The 16884-nt window shown below is 38.2% G+C and overlaps 2 protein-coding genes across 2 annotated transcripts; both read left to right on the forward strand.

Moving 5' to 3' along the window:
• The first annotated feature begins 1130 nt into the window (after positions 1-1130).
• Positions 1131-7300, forward strand: LOC139937369 (uncharacterized). Its single transcript, XM_071932482.1, has 5 exons — positions 1131-1288; positions 1784-1861; positions 2580-2660; positions 3413-3480; positions 3866-7300. The coding sequence occupies exons 2-5, from the start codon at positions 1793-1795 to the stop codon at positions 5946-5948; spliced, it is 2301 nt and encodes a 766-aa protein (XP_071788583.1). The 5' UTR covers positions 1131-1288; positions 1784-1792; the 3' UTR covers positions 5949-7300.
• Positions 7301-9052: 1752 nt separating this feature from the next.
• On the forward strand, positions 9053-16821 carry LOC139937305 (UDP-N-acetylglucosamine transferase subunit ALG13-like). Its single transcript, XM_071932409.1, has 5 exons — positions 9053-9309; positions 10866-10980; positions 13018-13180; positions 14765-14903; positions 15648-16821. Exons 2-5 carry the CDS (start codon positions 10888-10890, stop codon positions 15757-15759), a joined length of 507 nt encoding a protein of 168 aa, XP_071788510.1. The 5' UTR covers positions 9053-9309; positions 10866-10887; the 3' UTR covers positions 15760-16821.
• The last annotated feature ends 63 nt before the right edge of the window (positions 16822-16884 follow it).

A 16884-nucleotide genomic window follows, 5' to 3' on the forward strand; every position in this document is an offset into this window, starting at 1 on the left:
TCTTAAGTTGAAAATAAGCAAATAGCAGGATCAGAATTACTTACCTCCATAGTGAACTTGGAACAGATTTGAAGGGGTCAGTGGGTCCAGGCCCGTCAAGTTCCCGGGACTATAACGGTGCGGGTTACTGTCTTCGAAGTACTTCGCTACAACCCGGACAATCCCAGCCACCGTGATGTCAGTCAGAGTATAGTCCGTGTCTGGGAGTGTTATGCCGGTACGACTTGGCAAGAACGCCACGCCCCCGGTGATCAGAGACACGGAGATCAAAACGTGCAACATAACCGTTGGTTTCATGTTGAATCATGTTGATGTGGCGCAGTAGTGGTTTGTTTCGTATAGTGCTCGCATTATGTGCAGAAACAGTCACGGGCCAAAGGAAACGCTTTCAAATTTGGAGTGGAACAGGAAACCCCCACGGCAGTTTCTTGACATTGGTCCGGGCATAGCCCGCTTATGGGCAAATTGAGATAAGGGAGGTTTAGCAAATTTTCTCCAAGGTGGAGTTTAGGGAGGCTAAACGAACGCACCATTTGTGTATACCAACATACTTATTCCAGTCATTTTGTAATGAGCAATTAGCTTGGTAGGACTCGAACCCACAACCTTGTGATTGTAAGTCCTGCATTCTAACCACTGGACCACGGTGACCCATCAAATTGCCTCACCAAGATTTCTGGAGGGTGTAATGACCTCTGGATCGCCCTCTCTTGAAGTTGCATAGAATCTGTTTAGCTCAATCCAGTTGGTGTTCGAGTAGAAACTGTGCGCCAAATGAAGGAAATTGCCGCAGTTAATGCGAGCTACGTCATAGTCTGGTGCGTTCTCGTCTCCAACGGTTAGCACATCTGGAATGCGTTTGCGAATGCAAGTAAGAAGAAAAGTAAGAAGAAAACACAGTGTTGGCGCAACTATCAACCAATGAGAGGTCTTGAAGACCCAAGACCTCTCACATGGTTGATACATGCGCATGACGCGTGCCGCGCACCTCTCAGCTATACGGCGCTGCACGCAAGAGGTCTATCAAACGTTCCAAGTTGTTTGTGACGTCACATTGGCGGGAATGTTGACTTCTGTTGCTTTGGTACACGCGGTCTTAATGTTAACGCCCATCATACACCACAGAAATACAAACACACCACTCACAGGTTTACGTGAAAACACAAGTGCTTTTTGGAGCTTTCACAGCGATTTGAACTGAGATAAACGATTAGCGAATCAGTAATTGTGAAAATCAGGAGACGACTTTTAGTGAAGAAGAACCAGACGTTTTTGGATCATTTTCCAAGTAAGTATTTTATATCATGCCTCTTTACTATACAGTCTTTGCTTGCTATTATTCGTTTCTTTTTAATGTGATATGAAATTGTATAGAAAGTTTGAAAGTTTTCCTGATTGTGTGCAGGTCATGTCAATGAGAACTAATTTCCATTTTGATATTGGTATGGTAATACTATGAACTTATCTTACATAAGTATAGTGTTTCAATTCAGAACGATGGCTTAAAAAAATGCTTGAACAAAACTACTCCTCGATTACGTACAGATTCTGAACTCACAAAGAAATTTTAATAATACTATCCAATAGTTATAATTATTATAATGAGTATAGGGAAGATGGTCTCAGCTTTCGATCCAAACTGGAGCTTCTTCAGAAACAAAACAAAAGAAGGGATAGCATATATTCTTGTTTCTTTCTAGAGCTTAGTTTGTTTTATCCACATTCTCATAGGTCGTATTTTAAACAAATGGTTTAATGTGTTCTGTTATTCTCCTCAATCCAGTACTCAAAGATGAATGTTATGAATGTTCACTTGAACTTCCCTAGGAAGAGGGAATGTTGCACCGATTGCGGCGGACAGGTTAGTTGAGTTTTAATCGATACAAACTTCAGAAGTTACTGTGCATGTGATGACGTTTACATAAAAATACCTGACTCTAAGCGTGTATATACACGGCTCTTTTCAGAGCCAACACTCCCTCAAAAGAAAACAGCAAGTTTACTATTACAGACCCTGGACACTCTTGTCACTTGGTGGATCTCAACATATGCATAAAATAACAAACCTGTGAACATTTGAGCTCAATTGGTAGCCGAAGTTGCGAGATAATAATGAAAGAAATAACACCCTTGTCACACGAAATTGTGTGCTTTTAGGTGTTTGATTTTGAGACCATAAAATCTTATTCTGCGGTCTCGAAATCAAATATGTGGAAAACTACTTCTTTCACGAAACTACATTACTTTGGATGGAGCTGTTTCTCACAATGTTTTATATTATCAACCTCTCCCCATTACTTGTTTTTTGCTAATATTTATTTTGAGTAATAACCAATTGTCCACTGCCTTTAATCCGACAGCCTCATATAACTTTTTTTATTTTGTTTTACGTAGATAAACTATTTTCCCCCATTTTCTATGCTTAATATTTCGCTTATCTATGTAATATCTTGTATCAGAAGAGTAGTATGAATTAAAATATTGACTTAGATTGAGTTAAATTTAGCCCTTTTAGACATGAGAGCATTTTGAAAGAGGAACAACCATTGAAATAGTTATTACTCTCTGTACAAAAACAGGCATGGAACGTACGGAGAGAGATGGGTTTCTTGGGGGAAGAAACTTGCGTTGATTGCGGTGAACTGGCGGGGACATGTCAGGTAATTTTAGAATCTTAGTTGTTGCAACATTTCGTTGGAAAATAAATAACTAAATTTGATTACGTTAATACTGAGTCTCATTCTCAAACTATTTAATAACTACTTTTAACATTTCCAACAAAATAAGATAATGTTTAGTCAAATAAAGATTTTTGGGGGTTTTCCCCATAAACACCGATCATTACTCGGGCGGGATTCGAACCCACGACACCTTTTGTACTTCAAGAGCAGTGTGTTATCAACTAAATCACCAAGATTATCCGGTAGCTAGTAGAGGCAACATTAATATTCTTGATCACCGATACAAATTTCCAACTATTAAACAAAGATGTTTTAAAGAGACGCAAATAAACTTTCTGTTTTGATCTTACTGGATGGAACTATTAGAGTGCCGTTTTTCAGAAAATTTTGCATTGAAGATAAATTTCGCGTAGAATAATCAGGCAGTTTAAAATATCTGTAAATATTTGCTAGTTTGTTCATATTTATCTCATATCAACCCAGGGTTTTTGGTTTTTCTTGTTACCTGTTTGTCTTGTCTCCTTGTTTGTAGTTTGTCTGTCCAGGCTGTCTTCTGTAAGCTTTGGCTTAATCTGACAGCCTCATACTCTCTATAATTTGGTTCACATTTTAAACTATTATTTATTATTGATTATTATATTATTATTATACTATTATTGATTAAATGAAATGTTTTTGGGGTCGTCATTCTTACGTATTAGAACAACTTTCTGTCTTGTTTTTCGATACAGCACTGGCTTCATCTGTACACGTACCTCGAACCTCATACTCTGATGCTCTTATCCAACCATCGGTTACAGTAAGTAAGCCTACGATGTCTTTTCACTAGAACTTGATCAAATCAAAATTGATGACTTTCTTCACATATTTCTGTAAATTTGTAACTTTCTTTTGATGCTGCATTTATGCTTATTTTTCCTCCTTAAATGGTAAACAAATTTCATGCATTGTGTATCATGACAATAAAATACTTCGATCTTTTTCGTTACCGTAAAAAAATATTTAATTTACATGAAGTGTTGTGGAATTATGGGTGATACATTTTTAAACCAACTTTAAATGAAATAATTTCATTCATATTTATATTGATCAGGAGATCATATTCCCCGTTTTAAACTTGAGCGAAACGCTTCGTTTGCAAAATCCATCATAAAATACTTTGTTTCTTGATTATTTGTAATCAGGAGGACATCTCTCCGTTTCCACCTTGAGCATCATTACCCGTCCGAAATACATTCGGATCTTTTGGAGACACCATGGTCTGAAACACCCCTATCGCCATCAGCGACTCTGAGAAGCAAGTTTGGATACAGGTGCCAATTTGCTCCCGTGTGGAGTTCAACAACAGCAACACAACCTCCGATGCACTCCTGCCTGGAAGGCAAGATAACCCCTTCTCAAATTGTAACTCAAATAAATCAGTTACAGACAACCCCTTCAGTATCCAACCTACAACCGGATAGTTGTCAGCAGCATCAATATCCACACCAGCAACTGCAGCAGGAGCAATATCATGAGCAGCAGCAGCCGCAGCAGCAAAAACACAAGCAGCAGAAATCTCAATCTCTGCAAAGGAAGCTTCAACAACTTCCCGCCAACAAACCGACAACAGTTTCACCAGAAACAACACAAGAAGCAAAAACAGCCGATGAGACTAAAACAGAACCAAAATCTGCACCTGCAACAGTTATAGCGTCAATTGTGCCGGCATCGACAATATCAGTCCACGCACAAACGCAGTCTGCTACTGCAACATTAACACTAACCACAGGAAAGGTATGTCAATCACCACCAACAGCAATTGAGACAGGATCAACTGGTAAAGCAGCAGCAACAGCAGCACAAACAGCACCTGCTGTGCCAAAAGCAGTTGCACCACCAGCAGCAAAAGAGACAGGATCAACTGGTAAAGCAGCAGCAACAGCAGCACCAACAGTATCTGTTGTGCCGAAAGCAGTTGCACCACAAGCCGCAATAGAGACAGGGTCAACTGGTAAAGCAGCAGCAACAGCAGCACCAACAGCACCTGCTGTGCCAAAAGCAGTTGCACCAGCAGCAGCAAAAGAGACAGGACCAACTTGTGCAACAGCTGCAACAGCAACACCAGCAGCAGCTTCTGTTCTGAAGGTAGTGGAATCACCAAGCCAACAACAGACGACAACCAAATGTAAGACACCCAGAGGACAAAGGTCAGCTTTTGCACCAACAAGCTCTTCGTTTTCAAAAACAATGTCATTATTTTCAAGACCACCATCTAAAGTTTCATGTACTGCTGCCCCAGAGTCTAAGTCTGCAGTTCCATTACACCAACCAAAGGTAGAGACACCAAAACCACAACCATCTGCACCAGCAGCATTGCCAGCAGGTGCCCAAGCAGCCTCAACAACATCCTCTCAGGGAAGTTCTGCAAGTCAACAACAATCACCAAAGCAGCCCAAACAACTTCTCAGTCCTGTGACTCAAGCTTTAGATAATTACTTGCAAGGAATAAGTATTCCATCCATTGAGCTGTCTGATTTTAAGACACCTCCGCAGGGTAAGGTAGTACTTGGGCAAGGCGCCCATGGAGGTGTCTTAATGATGGTTTACAACAATGAACCCGTAGCTGTCAAATGTGTACCAACTGTGGATAAAGACACAGTGGATAGAGAAGTTCGAATCCTGTCCCTTCTCTCTGAACACGATAGTTTCCCAAACTTGCATGGAACTATAGAAGTTGATCAGTTTAGGGCAGTAGCCATGCAGTTCATTGGCGATGAAGCATTAGCTAAGTGTCTGACATTAGGTGAGGCTCTTGAGGGGTCTAGACGTTTGACCTTAGACCCGGCCGATTGGAGATCCATTGCCATGAACGTGGTGGATGGAATCAAACACATGCACTCTGAAGGACTGCTACACAATGACATCAAGACGGACAATATTTTGATGTCATATGACGCTCCGACACATCTCTGGCGTGCATATGTGATTGATGTAGGTGTGGCTACAACAACAATTAACCCAAGAAACTATGTTCTAACAAGTGATGAGAAGAAAACATATCGCAGGTTTCATCGCCATATCCCCCCTGAAATGGTCGATGATGCAAAGCCCCAGTCGACCAAAAGTGATATTTTTCAACTCGGATGGGTTCTCTATTTCATCGGCAAGTTGGGAGCAGTTACCATTCTAGAACAACTTGGTGATAAATGCAAATCACCAGATCCTTCTCAGCGACCCGAGCTTACTCATGTCCGGTATTGCATTCAAAACAACATCTTCATTTAGTAAAAAATGAAAACCATGGGGCAGAGAACACCCCATTGCATTACTTAAAATAATGTAAAAAAGAAGAAAAAATGCCATGGGGCAGAGAATACCCCGTTGCAATACTTAAATAATTTATAAAAGCTATATGTGCCTTGGGGCAGAGAATACCCCATTGCAATACTTGAAATAATTTATAATTAAAAATATGTGCCATGGGGCAGAGAATACCCCATTGCAATACTTGAAATAATTTATAATTAAAAATATGTGCCATGGGGCAGAGAATACCCCGTTGTAATACTTAAATAATTTATAAAAGCTATATGTGCCTTGGGGCAGAGAATACCCCGTTGTAATACTTAAATAATTTATAAAGGAAAAAATGTGCCTTGGGGCAGAGAAGACCCCATTGCAAAACTTAAATAATTTATAAAAGGCTTATGTGTCATGGGGCAGAGAATACCCCATTGCAATACTTAAATAATTTATAAAAGCTATATGTGCCTTGGGGCAGAGAATACCCCATTGCAATACTTAAATAATTTATAAAAGCTATATGTGCCTTGGGGCAGAGAATAATCCGTTGTAATACTTAAATAATTTTTAAAGGAAAAAATGTGCCTTGGGGCAGAGAATACCCCGTTGTAATACTTAAATAATTTATAAAAGCTATGTGCCTTGGGGCAGAGAATACCCCGTTGTAATACTTAAATAATTTATAAAGGAAAAAATGTGCCTTGGGGCAGAGAATACCCCATTGCAAAACTTAAATAATTTATAAAAGGCTTATGTGTCATGGGGCAGAGAATACCCTTATTGCAATACTTAAATAATTTATAAAAGCTATATGTGCCTTGGGGCAGAGAATACCCCATTGCAATACTTAAATAATTTATAAAAGCTATATGTGCCTTGGGGCAGAGAATACCCCGTTGTAATACTTAAATAATTTTTAAAGGAAAAAATGTGCCTTGGGGCAGAGAATACCCCGTTGTAATACTTAAATAATTTATAAAAGCTATATGTGCCTTGGGGCAGAGAATACCCCGTTGTAATACTTAAATAATTTATAAAGGAAAAAATGTGCCTTGGGGCAGAGAATACCCCATTGCAAAACTTAAATAATTTATAAAAGGCTTATGTGTCATGGGGCACAAAATACCCTTATTGCAACACCTTAATGTTTTGTAATTATTTAAAATGTTAAATTGCCAGTGACTTATCTTTTATCTTGACATTGAAGTACTATTACATTTTGGATATATTGATAAACAAGGGTTCCAGAAAAAAAAATTACATTGTTATATTAAAAACAAAACTTTGATAGTTCTACCGAGAATCATTCATGTTTTAATTTTGCAGTTTGGATAAATCAGCCATAGTTTAATATTTCATATCAAGTACTTCGGAAACCTCTTTGCCTGTAAGGGAAAACAAAAATTAAAAATATCAATTTTCAGAAACAAAGCTTAACCGAGTTCTACTCGTTTATTTCATAATTGATGCCTTTTGTTCATTAATATTTCATAGCTTAGTTTAGTTTAGTTTAGTTTAGTTTATAAAAAGATGGATGGCTGGTGCCCCACTCAATTTTAACTTAGCAAAACCAAATTTCCAGCAGTATTTTCTGCTTTAACAGCTTTATGAAATTGGGCCGTGAACTTAAACTATTTCGTTATGGGCCCCATCTCTACCTGGTAGCATACTTTCCCCTTCTAACGAAGGGTTACTACTTCAATTTGGGCTCGAATTCCTTTTACACAAGTTCATAAATTGTATACAAACCGGGATTGATCTGATTTCCGTTGAATTGCCATTCTGCCTTGTTGGGAAACACCCTGGTCATGCGAATATTGTGGTTTGTAATCGTGTCGATCGCTCCATCAAATTTGTCAAAGGACGCACAATCTGAATAGTTAAAAGTAAAACAAGAGAAAGCGTAAAAAACATCGAAGGCACTGGATACTGATGGGGATTATTCAAAATAGTTGTAAAGAATTAAAACAAATTAGTAACGAGCAATGGAGAGCTTTTTATAGGTTCAAACATTGTGAGAAACGGCTCCCTCTGAAGTAATTTTTTTTTTAAATTTTCTTATAGAAAGAGATCATTTCCCACTCGAATGTTAAAATACTTCAGTCATGAAGCCGTTTATTAGGCATCTGAAAGCACACCAATTTGTGCAACAAAGGTGTTTTTTCTATCACTATTCTCTTGCAAAACTTCGATGACCAACTGAGTCCAACTTTTTCACAGATTTCTTACTTTATGCTGTCGGGATACACCAAATAAGAATACTGGTCTATAAGATGTCCAGGGGTGGATTTTACAAAGAGTAAGGACTAGTCTTATCTCGAGCTAGGACGAGTAACAAGTCCTAACTTAGGACTAGCTGTACGTTTTTGATATATCTTGAGACTAGTCTTAACTTTGTGAAATCGACCCCACTGGTTATTATAGGTATAATATCTTATGTTGAAAATAAGCAAATAGCAGGATCAGAATTACTTACCTCCATAGTAAGCTTGAAACAGACTTGAAGGAGTCAGTGGGTACAGGCCCGTCAAGTTCCCGAGACTATAGACGATAAAAATCACATTCAAAAACACATTCCAGGGAGTCCATAAAGTATCAGTTCGCTAGATGAGGGACAGAATTTCGGGGCGGGGCAGAACAAACAAGTTAATGAGCATATAAGCATTCTCTTTATTCTTTATAAGTTTTCTTCATTAACTATTATTATATTTTGGAATATAGTGTTTTAGCTTTGGTTGATATGGGGGATCTTATTAAGTGCGGTGAACCCTGTGCGACATGGAGTGACCACTTTTCTTTGGTCACGTGGTCACAGCTGGACGCCAGTGCCACACTTTTCAATGTGCATATTCGGCTGAAATGGTTTCTACAAGTTGCGCCAACCAAGATTGGAAAAAAAACGCAAAAACAGACAGCCACAGCTTGCGAAAATGTTTTAAAGAAAACAGTGTTGAATTCAACAATTGGAAACAATTATCAGCCGCAATTGCCAAAAATTCGTTGTCCTGAATTGCGGCCTTTAAAGGAAGAGGAGTTTATGCGGAATCGTCGATGTTTGTAAACAAACAAATAATGGTCTCACGAACAGCGCCCTCAAGAGTTTGTTTTCCTACAGCATGTTTTGGGGTACGTCCACAGTCTATGCTCTAAAACTTCTTCCAACCAAAGAGCTCGCTTCTTCAACTTATTCGACTGTTGTTACGGAAAGTACACTATTCCTGTTGATCAAGTACCGATGCTGTGTAGTGTTAATTGTTGCGGCGTGTGACTGTTTTGATGAGAGTGTAGCGTAGCCTCTAACAAAGACGAGTTGGATGCATCGCGAGTCCAGCGCTCCAGGACGGTCAGTGTCAGTGTTAATGTTGTGGTGTAAAACTTTAACTTAAGTACGGGGGACGGTCGGCTACTAATGTCATGTGTTGTTTTTCCCAATGAATGATTAAATGAATAGCATACATGTGCATGACTTTATTGATACTCCACATGACCTAGAATCACATATAATAAGTCAGATCATGGAGGCAGCAGTCGGATCAGGGTTCCTCTATATTAATCTACAAAGTACAATAATAAATTTAACATTTAATTAAAGGCAGTGGACACTATGGTAATTACTCAAATAAAAGGATTATCATAAAACCTTTCTTGATTACGAGTAATGGGGAGAGGTTGATAGTATAAAACATTGTGAGAAACGGCTCCCTCTGAAGTGATGTAGTTTTCGAGAAAGAAGTAATTTTCATCTAATTTGATTTCGAGACCTCAAGTCCTCAACCCAACTGTAGAATTTGAAGTCTCAAAATCAAGCATCAGGAAGCACACAACGAATTCCTGGAGCGAATTCCAAAGTTTTATATTTTGAAGCTGTCGCATCGCTTTGCAAACGCATAATTTTGTTGTTGGGCTAAACCATTCTGTAAAGGGGTGTGTTACAATGTTGCAGTGCTGCAGTGAGTGCACGCCATTATGAGTGAACGGCGTGCAATGGAAACGGACAGCACGCACACGCACTGCTACATTGTAACACCCCTTTCACAGAATGGTTTAGCCCAACAACAAAATAATGCGTTTGCAAAGCAAAAATATAAACCTGGGAATTCGAAGTTTTTGTCCTTTTTCTTCAAAAATATTTTCTCAATGGTGTTTTGAGTGTTCATTAGACATTGCGGATTAAGTTCGTACCCTCAGAATTTGTGTCATGATTTTTGAAAGTGGTGAAAGTGGGGCGAATTTGGTGACTAGCTGTCGAAATTTTTAGGTTATCACAACTAACAACGTGTGACAAGGGTGTTTTTTCTTTAATTATTATCTCGCAACTTCGACAACGGATTGAGCTCAAATTTTCACAGGTTTGTTATTTTATGCATGTGTTGAGGTACACCAACTGTGAAGACTAGTCATGACAACTACCAATAGTGTCCACTTTCTTAAAATTATTACAACAGTTACACATACACTCTTTTATTTCTGTTCATGTCCTTTTGTTAAAAAAACGTACACTTAAAGACACTTCGACAACTGAAGAGTATTTTTTTCAAAAACTTTGTCAAGAATCTGTTTCATGTGCTGTGCGCGCTTAGAAATAGATTACGTGCGTGCCCTTAGAAATAGACTATGCGCTGTTACTAATAGCTATGAATTTCATGTTCCGCATGATAATATGTGCGACACATGGAAGCCAGCCGGTTATAAACAGCTCCAGCTGGTCAGTAGCAGCCGTTTAAACACTCCCAACTTGACGCGCTCTCTACCAATAGGAGTTGCGAAACTGTCTGGGGTATTTATGAATCGGAATTAATAAATAAGAGTAGTGACTGAGTTCATGACTTTCTCCAACACCACAAAAACATCCGAGAGGAGTGATTGACTGATGTCAAATCTTTACTTTTTATTCCACAGGTAACAAGATCATTCCTCAGAAATGGCGATGGTGGAAAAAATAGTATTTGTTACTGTTGGAACAACCAGCTTTGATCCTCTGATTGAAGTAGTATCATCAAGACAGTTGTGTAAGGTCGGTCTAATTTTTCCTCCATGGTTACCCTCACTTATCATATTGACTTTGGTACCATACAGAAATGGTTGCAATGGGAGTTTAATTACAGTTCAATTAAATATTGGGGATACTCTCGTAGTTAACTCCTGGTGTTTAATTCTTGTTAATAACTCTTAGTTAACATTGGTAGTTTACTGCAGTAGTTAGATCCTAGTTTATACTTCCTGCGAATGAGAATGCAATACAGGGCTGTTTTTGCATGGAATGTTTTGTGCAGGAGTTGAACACATTTCTAGACTGATAAATGCGAAATAACTGTGCTGTTAAAATTCGTTTCGCCTTGCATTGGCAGGAAGTTTGAACTGGGGTTAACTCTTGTAGTCATTTATTTACTTGTGTAAGTTTTCTTTTGTTGGTATATATACAGAGCTGTCAGTTTTTTACACAATGAGAACAAGGGTCCACACAAATAATAATAAAAATAACAATAATAATAATCAAAGTCTTGTATAGTGCCAGTATCCGCCAATGAAGGGGATCATAAGTCATTATTCAGAAAAGGAAAATAATAAAACAACAATAATATGAAGTCCCCACAACTCTGTGTGCAAAGGTATACATGTACTTACAATTAATGAACCACCAGTAACTGTGGCTAGTCTTGGCCGAATGCAAAAGAACAGTCGACTCAAGCTCTGGTATTTCTGTTCAGCAGAGTGTGGGCTCGAGTGTCGTTACACCAATGTCCTTAAAAGCAAGACACTTAATCAGTTTTTGCTGCGTCCTTTGAATTAGATGTGAAGCTGTAGGTCCCATATGTTGTGTAGTGCTTGTTAAATAACCCCATACACTAGTATCATAAAGTGAAGGGGCTCGCCGGGATGTTCCTGATGGGCAGCATATTGGGCCAACGCAATTCCTTCATGGCCTTTACAACACCGGAGCTAACCTCCTACACCTATGTAGTAGACCAGCCAAACTTTAAAAAGTGCTCTAGAAAAAAAAAACACGGCATAGTTTGTTAATGGCTGGCATCCATGCTAGATGTATGGATCATGGGCTCGGGAAGACGATTAGGGTGGATGCCCAGCTTGATTTTGAATTTTAAGGTCATTGTGGGGTAAAAAGGTCAAAAAAGGTCAAAAATCAATATTTTCAAAATTTGTGTCCAATTTATTTACATTTGATAGATCTATCCATAAAATGTATTTTTAACTTTATGTTGATACTACAAACCTATGTAATTAACGTATAAACTTTGACCTTGTGCACAAATGTATGGCAAAACGAAGTGTAAAAGTGTGATTATCTTGAAAAGGGTACATTTGGAGTACTCCAATTGTTTTTGCACTCCCCATCCTCATTGGTGCATAATATTGGTTTCAAACAACTTTTTTTGAAAGGTAAATATACCCAGGCAGTTTTTGAGAAAAACAAATAATTCAAATACCACCTTCCTGTGGGGTCTTAACGACTCATTTTAAGGTCAAAATTTCAAATTAGGCAAAAAATTAGCATTTTTGAAATTTTTACAAAATTTGACCCCAAGTAATAGATCTATCCATAAAGTGTATTTTTAAGTTAATGTTGATATGCCAAACGTATGTAATTAACGAATAAACTTTGACCTTGTACACAAACGTATAGCAAAGCAAACCGTAAAAGTGTGATTATCTTGAAAAGTTTACATTTTTAGTATACCAGATTTTTGCACCCAATGGTGCATTTATAGGTTTCAAACAAATTTTTGTAAAGGTTAATGTACCCAGGCAGTCTTTTGAGAAATACCACCCTCGTGTAAGGTCAAAATTAAATTTATTTTTATTTTTACGGAAACCCTACAAGCATCGATGGATTAAAGTAAAGTAAAGTAAAGTATAAAGGAATAGGTTTCATTCTTCAAAATGTAGCTCCACGGGAAGTTATGCTGGTACTAAGCATTTTGCTCGCCCCTAGGGATGTGATCAAGCGCTATATAAAAACCAAGTATTGTTATTACTATTATTATTATTGTTATTAATATTTTCAACTGTACTTGTCTGGTTTCCCCCACAGCAATTCAAGTCTCTAGGATACACCAAGGTATTGTTGCAGATCGGTAGAGGAACATTTGAACCAGAGCCTATCCTTCAACCAGGATTTACATTGGAGTATTATCGCTACAAGGACACCATTGCAGATGACATTCAGAATGCTTCTCTTGTTATTAGCCATGCCGGTAAGAACAAACCCTTAAAGCCAGTGGACACTCTTGGTAATTGTCAAAGACTAGCCTTCACAGTTGGTGTATCTCAACATATGCATAAAATAACTAACCTGTGAAAATTTGAGCTCAATCGGTCATCGAAGTTGCGAGATAATAATGAACGGACAAAAAACACCCTTGTCATAAGAAGTTATGTTCGTTTAATAGATCGTTGATTTCGAGACCTCAAGTTCTAAATCTGAGGTCTCGAAATCAAATTCGTGGAAAATTACTTCTTTCTCGAAAACTATGTCACTTTAGAGAGAGCCGTTTCTCACAATGTTTTATACCATCAAACCTCTCCACATTACTCGTCACCAAGAAAGGTTTTACGCTAATAATTATTTTTAGTAATTACCAATAGTGTCCACTGCCTTTAAAGACACTATTGGTAATTACTCAAAATAATTGTTAGCATATAAACTTACTTGGTAACGAGCAATAGAGAGCTGTTGGTAGTATAACACATTGTGAGAAATGGCTCCCTCTGAAGTAAAGGTTTTTGAGAAAGGTAGCTTCTCACTCAAATGATAAAAGACTTCAAGCTTGAAACGTTTTGTTAGTAACTGAAAGCTCACAAATTTGTGCAAAGAGGGTGTTTTTTCTTTCATTATTCTCCTGCAACTTCAATGACTAATTGAGTGCAAATTTTCACAGATTTGGTATTTTAAATACATGTTTGGAAAAGTCAGAATACTGATTTTTGACAATTACTACAAAACGTGTCCAGTGCCTTTAACGAAGGACGAACTTCTCAATGAATTTAACTATGACATCTTCTACTTATAACTGTAATTCATGAAGTCCTTTGTGGACAATCTTGTACTTTTGGGTGTTGATCTTAGTTTGGGCCATGTATAAGAATTCCTGGACAAATCGTTAAAGTTCTGTCGCAGGGATAGCAAAATGTCTCTCTCACCAACTATCTAGCGAGAATACTGCTCTGCGCAAGACTAGTGTTCCCAGCACTATTGTCCAACTTAATGTAGTAAGTAGTTTCCCGCAAAACAGCCCTCCCCCTGATAGTTGCCAGCAGACAGCTGTTCACTACCACTGGAAGTCACTGGAAGTGTCGTGACCAAGTGGTTAAGAGCACCGAATTCAAACTCTGGTGTGTCTGATCAGCAGAGTGTGGGTTCGAATCCCCACTTTACCATTGCTTTGTCCTTCGGATGGGACGTAAAGCTGTTGGTCCCATGTGTTTCGTAACGCATGTAAAAGAACCCAGTGCACTAATCGAAAAGAGAAGGGGTTCGCCCCGGTGTTCCTGGTTGTGGCTGCTTAATGCGCTGTAGTACTTTGTAAACCCTTATACATGTAAGTGCTACATAATTGGGTCTCAGAATCCATCTCAGAATCCGACCATCACTGCAATAACCTATCTTTCTGAAAGTTTGTATATACTCGGCGCCTTGAGTACCTTGTTTGGTAGATACGTGCGCTATATAAGACTTTGATATTATTAATATTATTATTATTTCCATAGCATCAGACTTGTCCGTTAACAACCCTATATATTAAGTCCAGTTTGATCGAACTTTGTGTTGTTTTCCTTAGGAGCTGGTAACGTTTTAGAATCACTAGGTGCCGGGAAACGATTACTTGTTGTCATCAATGAGTTACTGATGGGTAATCATCAGTTTGAGTTAGCGTATCAACTTTATCAAGATGGACACCTTCTCTATGCAACATGCAGGTATGTTAGATACAATGCTCTGTCAAAACTAGCCTTCACAGTTGGTGTATCTCAAAATATGCATAAAATAATAAACCTGTGAAAATTTGAGCTCAATCAGTCATCGAACTTGCGAGATAATAATGAAAGAAAAAAACACCCTTGTCACACAAAGTTGTGTGCGTTTAGATGGTTGATTTCGAGACCTCAAGTTCTAAATCTGAGGTCTCGAAATCAAATTCGTGGAAAATCACTTCTTTCTCGAAAACTATGGCACTTCAGAGGGAGCCGTTTCTCACAATGTTTTATACCATCAACCTCTCCCCATTACTCGTCCCCAAGAGTAATTACCAATAGTGTCCACTGCCTTTAAGTTTTCACTCCGGTAAAGTACCGAATGTCTGAATGTCTGAATGCTTAAAATCCAATCGTGAACTGACTGAACCATTTTCGTCTTGTGATTGCACTCCAACTTTACATGTAGCAGATGACTGGATAATATTACTTTGGCAATATATACCTGGTGGCGATTTCGCAAAGCAATAAAATTCATTGCAAGACAAAATTGTCAGTATCACCATAGTGATTTGCATTGTGACATCACACTTTACTAAGCAACTACTATTGATTTGTAGTTTAGATCGATCTTAGCTGTTTCTGAAATTGGCTCCTATTTAACTCTGTCCTGTCCAATCTGGTTTGTTAATATAAATATACCAGTGAGTACTCATAAAGTTGTGGTTTATTTGCTTGATTTCAACACAGTAACCTTGCTGAAGTTGTGAGAGAGATTGATGCTACTACACTCAAGCCATTTCCTCCTGGTGATACAGCTAAGTTCTCCTCATTCCTTGATAAAGCTATGGGACTATCATGACATATTAAGACTATTTCGAAAACACAACTATTGTGACATCACAGATGTGACATTGTGGCTACTGTGACACTGGCTGTAGTGACATTAGGCCTATAGCTATTGTGATCGCACAGCTGCAATAACATCACAGCTACATTGACATCACAGCTATGGACATCACAGCTATAACTCTCATGTTTACAGTGTAGTGATTGTTACTGTTCATCTGTTGTGACATCATGGCTACCGGACATCATGGCTATTGTGACATTGTGGCTATTGTGACTTTGTGGCTACTGTGACATCATGGCCATTGTGACATGATGGCCAATGTGACTTTTCGGCTACTGTGACATCGTGGCTATTGTGACATTCAGTAGTGACATTGTGGCTACTGTGATATTGTGGCCATTGTGACATTGTGGCCATTGTGACATCATGGCTAATGTGACATTGTGGCGGATGTGACTACGTGGCTATTGTTACATCATGGCTATCATTTTATCTATTGTGACATCATGTATATTGTGACTTTGTGGCTACTGTAACATCATGGCTATTGTGACATCATGACTAATGTGACATTGTGGCTGTTGGTACATGATGGCTATTGAGACTTTGTGGCTTATGTGACATTGTGGCATCATGGCCACTGTGAAAGCTATTGTGAATGTTATTTTGTTGTTATTGACGAGTACATGATTCATGGTCAGTTTAATAAAGTATCACGAATATATTTGAAGGTTGCAAATGTCAATATCAATTTTCCTAGAAAATCTTTTGGTAAGAATGTTAGGTTTTTTACATGGTAAAATTAATAATAGTTTTAATTCCATTGTTTGTGTAATGGATTATGACTGTGGCTCCTGAATTGTTCGTATGAGCTCTTAAATTTGTTGTGATTTATGGTTCTCTAAATTTGTGTCTTTGTAAATAAAATAAGTCGAAACTATATATTATTCAGGTAAAACAATCATTATAATTATTTAAATGCAAAGAACCGTTGGTTTTGAAAAAAGTTTATGTACTACAGTTATGTGAAGAAAATAAAAATAAACGCAACAATTCTGTGATTGGAATGAATCTGGTTGATGTCTGCAATGGTTCCATCCTTAATGTGCCTATTCAAGAACAGCGGCTTATGGG

The sequence above is a fragment of the Asterias amurensis genome, chromosome 5 (genome assembly GCF_032118995.1).
Source record: "Asterias amurensis chromosome 5, ASM3211899v1".
Lineage (NCBI taxonomy): Eukaryota > Metazoa > Echinodermata > Asteroidea > Forcipulatida > Asteriidae > Asterias > Asterias amurensis.